The sequence below is a fragment of the Pelodiscus sinensis genome, chromosome 16, assembly GCF_052426305.1.
Source record: "Pelodiscus sinensis isolate ZL-2025 chromosome 16, ASM5242630v1, whole genome shotgun sequence".
NCBI lineage: Eukaryota > Metazoa > Chordata > Testudines > Trionychidae > Pelodiscus > Pelodiscus sinensis.
The window spans coordinates 7,430,702-7,441,451 of NC_143067.1; the positions used below are offsets into that span (position 1 = coordinate 7,430,702).

A 10,750-nucleotide genomic window follows, 5' to 3' on the forward strand; every position below is an offset into this window, starting at 1 on the left:
AGGTCATGCCAACATTTTACATGCTTGGAGAAGTGAGAAGTTACTGTGTGTCCCATGAATAATCCTGTCAGGAATAGCGTTAGAATGGTCCAAAATCAATACGCCCTTGCAGCCAAGTGTCGAGGTCAGAGGATATGGAAAGCACGGCCAGGAACCAACCCTGCTAAAGGCTTAATTGCTTCCTTTCGCCGCCTTTGGACCTACTCTTCAAGCTCCAAAAGGGTACGTCTACCCAGCAGCGGTATTTCGGAAGAAGCTATTTTGAAATAAAAACTCCCAAATAATTTTTTTTATATATGGAGATATACCTATCTCATAGAGCTGGAAGGGACCTTGAGAGGTCATTGAGCCCAGTCCCTGCACTCACAGCAGGACCAAATACCATCCCTAATAGATTTGCCCCAGATGCCCCTCAAGGATTGAGCTCACAGCCCTGGGTTTAAGCAGGCCAATGCTCAAGCCACTGAGCTATCCCTCCCGCCTTAGCTTATTTCAAATAAGAACATAAGAACGGCCGTATTGGGTCAGACCAAAGGTCCTTCTAGCCCAATATCCTGTCTGCCAACAGTGGCCAGCACCAGGTGCCCCAGAGAGGGTGGACCGAAGACAAGGATCAAGCAATTTGTCTCCTGCCATCCCTCTCCAGCCTCTGACAAACAGAGGCCAGGGACACCATTTCTATCCCCTGGCTAATAGCCTTTTATGGACCTAACCTCCATGAAATTATCTAGCTTCTCTTTAAACTCTATTATAGTCCTAGCCTTCACAGCCTCCTCTGGCAAGGAGTTCCACATAACGCTGCTGTGTAGATGTGCCCAAAGGGTCCTGCAGTCAACCGGAACCACTCATTCCTTACTGAAAGGGTCAGCCCCTTTGCTCATAGAGCCTGACCAATGGGAGAGACAGACATAAAACAGCTTGGACGGTTAAAAACCCTGGTGAAAAATTGTTCTCTTTGGCCTCGGAGGACAGGACAAGAAGCAACGGGCTTAAATTGCGGCAAGGGAGGTTTAGGTTGGACATTAGGAAAAACTTCCTACCTGTCAGGGTGGTTAAACACTGGAATAAATTGCCAGGGAGGTTGTGGAATCTCCATCACTGGAGATATTTAAGAGTAAGTTGGACAGACACCCAGCAGGGATGATCTGTTCTAGATGGTATTTGATCCTGCCCTCAGGGCAGGAAACTGGACTTGATGACCTCTCAAGGTCCCTTCCAGTTCTATATTTTATGATTCTATGAAAGAACCTGAAAAACTTCGAGGTGAATGAATTTAAGCTTTGGTCTCAGATATTCAAAAGTTACCCCGAACAGGAAAGGTTAAGATTCTTTCCTGCACCTCCTATCAATTCATGGCCAAGAATCCAGGCCTTCCTCTCCTGCTATCTCGTCTAATCATCTCCGCAAGATCCTTCTGGGCACCATTGTCTAAACACTTCCACCAAATCGAATATGTTTAGAAACCTGAACAAGAATACAAGCCGCCCTGCTGCTCTCCAGTCTCTCCATAGAAGCAGCAGCTCCCAGCATGCTGCCTTAAGAATGGATGCATTTCAGGTCCAACGCTGGAAACTTGGGTCCAAGTTAGAGTGAGAATGGAGTGCGCTGAAGCCATGCAGAAAGCATCAGGCATGTGGAGAAAGGAGCAGAGCCAAACCCACGGGCTCCTCTCCAGCTTGTCAGCTCTTCAAAGAAAATACACCCGTCATTAAGGAGAGAAGCTGAGCTGTAGTTTACCCAGGGATCGGGCGGACAGAAATATTCAATAAAGGAGCTGTAGTTGATGGAATTAAATCTATCAAAGTGAAAAGAGGGAGAAAGCAAACAAACCAGAGAACAAATATTTATAAGTCATAGAATGAAAGCGATTTGCAGAGTAATTGAGATGTAACACCAGTGACCAAAAATGGAAGAAAAATTCTTCAGCAGAGGAAAGGAAGTATCTTTTATTTAGATATTTTGTTTTTTATTTTTCTCATGCTGGTGTGGTGGGGTCAGGAGAACTGCTGGCCTTTGATTTGAAGTGTGGCCAAGCCAAGTCGAACATGTGTTAGCAGGCGCTGTGGTTTACACTAAGAAATTGCTTTAATAGCGCTCGACAGCTTTTAAGTGCATTTTTATGATGATGATTTTTATTTCGAACGGCACAAATGATATGCATGTGGCACTAGGCTTCCAAAAGGGTTCTAGAAAGTCATCCCGGGGTGGGAATGCTCAGCAGAGCTGGTTTCTCATTGAGGGCTGCTGGAAGCCTTCCAGAGGGGACACAGACTGTGCTGTGGCTCCACTCTGTGTAGAAAACACATTCCCTCTTACAGCTTCTCTGTCTGACATCAGAGGGCACGGCTGTAGCAACCGCCATGACTGGGAAAGATTACCGATTATTGTCTCCTTGGCTCTGTCTCAATGAGAGTGAGTCACTGTAGCCTGGAAACCGCTGACTCTTCCACAGACGTACAAACGGGTCCTGAGACATATAATTTCGTCGGGGCTTTTGATCAACTCTTTTGTGGTGGTTGCCATCAAAAAACCAGCATTTACCCACAGCTGCCACCCGCAGGCACCTGAAAAACCACCATCCTTCCCTCCCATGCTTTCACGTGGAATGGAAAACCACCTGGTCCAGGGTACCGCTGGATATTAATGGGAGGTAAAGGGTGATTTTTTTAATGTCACCTACCAGCTGTTCAGCACAGGAACAGAGACAATGCCATGTGTCTTAGGTGACCAACTTCAAGAGGAATATGGTGAATAATTAACACAAACCGGTCACCAACCACCCATAAGCGAAGACCAAGAGCTTGTCTACAAGGTGAATCACTGCACGTTAAGGATATGACTCTACCGGGTACTCTGAGCTCGATAATTTGCTGTGTGAACAAGCCCTGATTCAGTAAGAACCTGCTCCCAAGCTGAAGGAAGTCAAAGGAGTGATTTCTGCTGAGTTAAGTGGGTAGTGGATCTTGACCCACCACTGTTAGACAAATGCTTATAAATAGTGACCCCTACTTGGAAGAATGGGAGTTGGTTCACCACTGACGGACTGAACAGGACAGGGGCGACCATCAGAATAACGATTGCTTGAAACGGACCCTTTGTCCATTTCTAGGATGGCTGGAGAGTTGGACCCCCTTATTTACCCAAGTGTTTAAAAGTCAAAGCTTCTTTTTTAATTGCAAAATTGCTAACGGGAATTTGTTCTTTTTGAGTTTGAATTTGCTGTATCCGCCTGGAGGGAGTTTTTACAGCTAAGTTCAAAATCCTGTAACTGGGGGCCGATATCATGGAAATGCTAAGAGACCATTATCTATAGAAGCATACGCACACCATCATAGGAAATATCCCACTTCCACACTGTTCTCCCAGGGATCATAGAATCATGGAATCATAGAATAATAGGACTGGAAGGGACCTCGAGAGGTCATCGAGTCCAGCCCCCCGCCCTCAAGGCAGGACCAAGCTCCGTCTACACCATCCCTGACAGATGTCTATCTAACCTGTTCTTAAATATCTCCAGAGAGGGAGATTCCACCACCTCCCTTGGCAATTTATTCCAATATTTGACCACCCTGACAGTTAGGAATTTTTTCCTAATGTCCAATCTAAACCTCCCCTGCTGCACTTTAAGCCCATTACGCCTTGTCCTGTCCTCAGAAACCAAGAGGAACAAATTTTCTCCTTCCTCCTTGTGACACCCTTTTAGATATTTGAAAACCGCTATCATGTCCCCCCTTAATCTTCTTTTTTCCAAACTAAACAAGCCCAGTTCATGAAGCCTGGCTTCATAGGTCATGTTCTCTAGGCCTTTAATCATTCTTGTCGCTCTTCTCTGTACCCTTTCCAATTTCTCCACATCTTTCTTGAAATGTGGATAAACGGAAGCACACTTCATTACCATGTAGCTCTGAGAGTTTCTGCTTGGGTTTTGCTTCAGTCAACAAGCTCCCGCTACCCTTTAGACTGAGTTTTTCTTTTCCCGACTTGCCTCGGCTCTTTCATCAAACTTCCCCCCCTCCAAAAAGCACACATTAATTAGGGAGAACGGAAGCCATTAAACATCTAAGGCAAGAAGAGCAACGCAGTCTACAGTTCAGGCCTGGACTAGACCCTGATGCCCTATTAGGTCAAAAGTCTTGCTATGAAGAAGGAAAAATGGGACTTATTAAACGCCTTTCGTATTTTCATTTGGAGGCTGGGAGGTTAGGTGTGTGCATGGGGAGGGTGCATGCATGGGGGAGGAAAGGGAACCAGCAGCCCATGAAAACAGATTGCGCAATATTTTGCCCTGCACAGAGCTCCCATTGAAAAACCCAGGAGTTCTGCTTTCAATAACCCTGCTGTTAATAATGCCCCATTGAGTCCTGAGAGAAAGGCAGTATTGACACGCTAAGGGGCTAGCTCCCCAAGAAGGGTCTGAAAAAAAAGGGGGTGTGGGTTGGGTTGCTGCTTGGTTTTAAACTTCACTGTGTGGCCCTTACAGTAAAGCATGGCTACAAAGAAATAGGCAAAGCCCAGGTGTGTAATCTATTTGCTGCAGATTTTGTATCCGTCAAACACCAGCATGCAGGGATTAAGGCTGGGGGGTTGTGGCAGCCAATGCAGGAAAAATGTTGATTATTTTCATTCTGGCCCCAGGTTACATAATAATTAAAAAGAGCGATAGAGAGAGAGAAAGCTAATTTTCAAATACTTGGTTAGAGCAAGATATGAAGCAAATGGGAGGCACTGTGCGAGCTGTGGAGCCGGAGAGACCCCTCCTAGAGCTCGGTCAAGGTTCATCTCTGCATAATTAATACAAACCGTCAATTGGCTTTGTCGGAAATGTTGCTCTTCACCCTGCCTGGCTTCTCCCACTGCGGGGTTTGCCTGCCCTCCACTTCAGGTACTTGACCCTGACCTTAAGGAGAGGCTAGACGAACGCCTAATCCCCCGGTTTCAGATGGGGATTTTAATTACATTACATCTGTAAAACAGCCAGAATGCAGGGGCATATCAGCAGCACTGGGCACAAGATGTCAATGCCAATACCAGTGCTGGGGGTAGAGATGGGAGGCATTACAAGAAGCAATAGGAACACATGATGCAGAAAGTCAAGGAAAAAGCTGATACAGTTTTGCCTAAGGACTGCAGGATTTGCCCAGCAAGTTTTTAGCCTCTCCTCATTCCTGCCAGCCTTTCAGGACCTTTGATGACCTCTGAATTCCCTCCAATTTGTCTCAGTCTCTTTGGTGCTTAAGTCTCCAGTGCTGAATGTGTTATTCCCATGGGACCTTGGAATGAGTAAGGACTTCAGGGTCCCATCCTAGCTATGGCTAGCTTAATTGGCAAAGCAATCTCTAAGGACTTACGCCAAAGCCCACTGAAATCAATAAGGGTATGTCTACACTACAAAGTTAATTTGAACTAACAGACGTTAATTTGAATTAACTTTGATAGGCGCTACACATGCAAACCGCTAGTTCGAACTTAATTCGAACTAGCGGAGCGCTTAATTCGAACGAGGTAAACCTCATTCCACAAAGACTAACGCCTAGTTCGAATTAACTAGTTCGAATTAAGGGCTGTGTAGCCACTTAATTCGAACTAGTGGGAGGCTAGCCCTCCCCAGCTTTCCCTGGTGGCCACTCTGGGCACCACCAGGGAAACTCTTCTGCCCCCCTCCTGGCCCCGGAGCCCTTAAAGGGGCACGGTCTGGCTATGGTGCCCGTGCCAGGTGCAAGTCTGCCAGAACCCAGCCAGCAGACCCTGCACCTGGCACAACACGAGCCAGCCACCCGCTGCCACCCAGTCCTCCGCCTCTTCCCAGGACCAGGCTGGCGGCTCCCAGGAGCCTGCCTGGGGCCGCAAGAGGTGGGCACCCGCCTGGGCTAGTGCGGACATCGTGGACCTCATCCACGACCTCCACACTAGACACAGGAAAGTGGCCGTCTAGGGCAGGATAGCTGAAAATCAAGGGGGTCCAGTGAGACCCCCGACCCTAAGTCCTGAGCTTAGAATGGCCATACTGGGTCAGAACAAAGGTCCATCTAGCCCAGTAGCTTGTCTGCCGACAGCGGCCAACACTAGATACCCTGGAGGGGATGGACCGAAGACAATGACCAAGCCATTTGTCTCGTGCCATCCATCTCCAGCTTTCCAAAACAGAGGGCAGGGACACCGTTCCTACCCCCTGGCTAATAGCACTCCATGGACCAAACCTCCATGACTTGATCTAACTTCTCTTTAAACTCTGTTCTAGTTCTAGCCTTCACAGCCTCCTGCAGCAAGGAGTTCCACAGGTTGACTATTTGCTTTGTGAAGAAGAACTTTCTGTTATTAGTTTGAAGCCTGCTATCCATTCATTTCATTTGGTGTCCTCTAGTCCTTATATTATGGGCACTAATGAAGAACTTTTCTTTATACACCCTCTCCACGCCACTCATGCTTTTATAGACCTCTGTCATATCCCCCCTCAGTCTCCTCTTTTCTAAGCTGAAAAGTCCCAGTCTCTTTAGCCTCTCTTCATATGGGACCTGTTCCAAACCCCTGATCATTTTAGTTGCCCTCCCCTCTTCCACCCTTTCTCTTCCCCTCTCCCACCTCCTTTTCCCAGTCTCCCCCAGTTTTGTTCAATAAAGAGAGTTTCTATTTTTGATCGCACGTGTCCTTTATTTTGTACATCAGGAAGGGGGGCTAGGGAGGGGTAAGTGGAAGGAGGTGAGGGAGGAATTGGGTACGAGCCCCCGATGAGGAGGACTGGGGTGGCTCTGCGGGCTCCTTGGGGTGGAAACTCTCCTGCAGCCCCCCGATTGACTCCCCCCCGGATGGCAGCCTGCAGCAAGTGCAGCCGGGCTGATGGCCGAGTGCTGTGATGTGCCGTGTGGGCACTCAGGGCACTCCAAGCCAGGACTGCTTTGCAAGCAGGGAACCCCTGAGAACTGTCTGTCCAGGGTGGGAGTCACGACCCTTTAAGCACAGCCCTCGGCTAGCCTGAGACAGCAGCTCCACACTCTAAGTCCTAATCTGATGCCCTGCCGGCACTGCTTCCGGCCATCCTTAACCTCGGTTCAGGGTCCACTCAATGTGGACATGCTAGTTCGAATTAGCAAAATGCGAATTCGAACTAGTTTTTAGGTCTAGATGCACTAGTTCGAATTAGCTTAGTTCGAATTAACTAATTCGAATTAAGTTAGTTCGAATTAGTGCTGTAGTGTAGACATACCCTAAGAGTCTTTCTATTCTATTCTATTCTATTCTATTCTATTCTATTCTATTCTATTCTATTCCAGATCAGGCCCTAGGCGAGGCCACAAGAAAAAGTGCCCGCCAGTGATGCCTGCTACAGAGAGAAGGTGGTAAGTGGTGGTTTTGGGAGGAGGAGGGGTAAGGAGGGCATGAGTAGAAGTGATGGGAGAAAATTAAAGATCACTAAAGCTGATTTCAAGGGATACTTCCTACGAGTGGTCCCTGATCTCTCCAGGGCAGCTTTTCAGACTAGATTGGACAAAGCACCACAAAATGTACCGACACAAATCATTCTCGTCTTCGCAGGCAGGATGGACTAGAAAGCCAAAACCAAAGCGGGTCTTCTTTTTTTACCTCTAAACTCTATGAGACATAAATCATCCGCTGAGAGGCACTCACAGCTGGCAGAAACCCGCCTGCTCCCAGAACGCCAATATGTCATTTGTTACTTCATCATCTCCGGGGATGCGTGTTGCAATTACCCAAGGCTTGCATCGCCTGTGTGGCTGCATGGCTACCGGCCACCTCCACAGTGAGCCAAATCCTCGCCTTACCAGCAGCTCTGCTCAATAGCAGTGTGTAACAACTGCTACCAAGGCTAGTGTAGAACTCCAATCCCTCCCTCGCTCCAAGGAATGCGTCTGTCTCTCTGCGTGGCAGCTCTGCTGCCATTCAGGGCAGCTGAACGCCGGCGTAAGATGTGAGTGATGGCAAGGCCTACCCAGTGCCAGCTTCTCTCTGACTGAACGAGAATCAGGGGGAGCAAACAGGTCACATAGTCCACAAGAGAGTGACCCTCGTAGTGTCAGAGCTATAAGGCAGAGCAAAGATATGGGAAAAATGACCTCAGATCCTCCACCCAAAGAGACTGTGGGGAGAGCAGACAGATCCAGGACCAGCCCACAACGCTTTGGCACCTGAGGCGGTGAGCTCAAATGACGCCCCCATGCCCTCTCGCTGCACTAGCAGCAGACACAATTTTCTACCCTCTGGGTCCTAGTGGTGCCCTCCCCCCCCCCACAGTCTGGCACCTGAGGCGGCCGCCTCAGTTTGCCTCATGGTAAGGCCAGTCCTGGACGGATCCCCCCATAAGCCACTCCGTCTTCACGGCAACATGGAACCTAGCCTCCCCCTGCAGCCGGGCAGCAGGACCGAGGGGGCTAGAAGGAAGTGCCACTTTATGCCCTTCCCCCAGCTGTGCCAAGCATAAGCTGGCACAACTCAGCATCAAGCCCTTTCTTATAATAACTGTCATTAATTCTTTCTCCTTTCCCCTCACGTTTTGCTGCTTCCACCCCATCAACTCCTCCCACCTCTTTACGGCTGCCCGTGGCTTCCCTCCTGTTCCTGTTTTTGCATTTGTTTCTCCACTTGCTACTAAGTTCAGCTTATCGATTCTTCCTCTTACCTCCCGTTTTTTCACCTTCTCGTGCGTGCTCACAGGAGAGCCCATTCCTTGCACGTCCCTCTCCAGTTGGGCCTGTCTACCTGCGTCAGTTGGCATCTAGAACCTTCAAAGCCGACTCACCTTTGGGGTATTAATATTTGTCCAGGATGGAACACGCCCTGGAAATTAGATCCGGCCTGCTGTTGCCGACCAGTCAGAAGGCTGGATTCCATGACATCAAACACAACAAGTGTGACATCATCACAATCCTGCCTCCCGGGCTGAGCATAGATGGAAGATAGGTCATTTGTTACCTAGTAACAACTGCTAGGGATGCAACATAAGGTCAGAGCTGAAATGCCCCATAAACCAGCTCAAGGAAGGCAGGCCGTTTCGTTGACTGTCAGGAAGATAATGAATTAGGACCTGAACAGATAGGGTCCTCGCTGTTTCCTACCCTCTACTGCATCCTGTTGGAGTCATGTAGGCCCACTGTGTCTGGAGAAACACCCCAGACATTGACATCTATAGAGATTATGTCTGGAGATTGAAGGAGTTCGCTTGCATGACTGATAAAGCTCCTCGGATTGTATGCACGGCCGCTCTGGGCAATTATGGGCCCTGGGGATCTGTCCCAGAGGCCAGCAAAGGCAACCTAATACAGTGTTATGGGAACTTTTTGGGGGTTGGGGGCTGCTGACCCATAGAAAAATCAGTCGGGGGCTGCACACAAGTGAGAAACAAACATACAAAACAAAACAAAGCGGAAAAACCAACCCTCACTGATGTGGCCCCCAACTGAGAAGAAAAACATTCCCCACATTCCCTTCTCACACCAGAGCCTAACCGAGCCCAGGCTAGTAGATTCTGTGTGCTCCCGCCTCGAGGGGGAATGGCGTGGGAGGGCTGCAGCACCAGTGTGGGCTCCCCAATACTGGGGGGGGGGGGTAGCCCTGAGCTTTGGGGGCCAGATCCAGTCAAGCCAGAGGCTGCATCCGGTCTGGGCCTTAGGTTCCCCGCCCCTGGTCTAAGAGCATAGGAATAGTCTTTGCTCTTCTCAGCATCTGGTGCTGGAATTGCATACAGCTCTGTGGGTGTCTCAGAGTTTGCCCTATTATTCATGCTAAATTAAAGCACAGGGGACATCAGAGGGTAACCAAAGCCAGCCAATACCCCCCCTCCAATCCCCTCCTGCTTTGCCTGGATCCAGTCTTCTCTAAGTCCCTCCCCACAAACAGATCTGTAGATCTAAGTTCTCTTGGGCCCTGTATCTCAGCTTAGCCAGGATTTGGCTGCTCTGTGCTAAACGTGACACTGTGTGCGAGAGCCTTGGCTCCTGGAAAACCTACATGGCCCCGGCTCTCTCTAAGTCCCATCTGAGGCCTGTGCAAACCTGCCACTGACCCAGCTATACCTCAGAGCAGAACTTTGTCTTGGGTTTACAAGAGCATTAGACCAGCAGTTTAGACTGAAAACTTTGGGCCAGATTCTGCAGTCCCTGACATGGGTGTAAATCCAGAATAACTCCATTGGCTTCAGTTTACACCAGGGTAACTGAAAGTAGGATCTGGACCTCAGTGTTTATACTTGGTGTGACAGACCCGGGGCAGCTGGCTATAACAGTTTGTTGGAAGGCAGAAATGCTGGGAGCTGGGTGAATGGCTTTTTGTTTCCGGAGTGAATGGCCAGAGACTGCAGGCACGTAATCAAGGCAGGCACCTGAGGCTAATAAAGAAACAGGCTAATCAGGCACCTGCAGCCAGTTAAGATCTAAGGGGTTGCTTTAAAAGGTTTCCCCCCAGGTCAGGGTGGGGGAAAGAGAAGAGGGATGGGCTGAGAGGAGGAAGTGTGTTGCTGAGAAAGGAAAAAGTCATTCAGGGAGAGGGTATTAGGGGAGTGTTTGGGGAAGTGGCCTAGGGAAAAGGCTGTTGTATTGGGGCTAGAGAAAAATCCCTGTCAGTTGCTGCTGCCTAGGGTCCTTTGGCTAGACCCAAGAGTAGTGGGCAGGCCTGGGTTTCCCGTAGCTCTCCCCACACCACTAAAAAGTCTGATCCCAGAAAAAGGAGGCCCAGGGTGATGGTGGGAACTCCCCGCCCATCCTTTGACTCTGCCAATGATGAAAATGGCTCAGTAAGTTGT

The 10,750-nt window shown here is 49.0% G+C and overlaps 1 protein-coding gene across 1 annotated transcript in view; it reads right to left on the reverse strand.

Moving 5' to 3' along the window:
* Positions 1-8,743, reverse strand: part of TCOF1 (treacle ribosome biogenesis factor 1) — a 77,512-nt gene extending 68,769 nt beyond the window's left edge. The window contains exon 1 of the mRNA XM_025179029.3: positions 8,633-8,743. Coding sequence (XP_025034814.3) covers positions 8,633-8,728 — 96 coding nt within the window. The 5' untranslated portion in view covers positions 8,729-8,743. The remainder of the gene's footprint in view (positions 1-8,632) is intronic.
* Between the last annotated feature and the right edge of the window lie 2,007 nt (positions 8,744-10,750).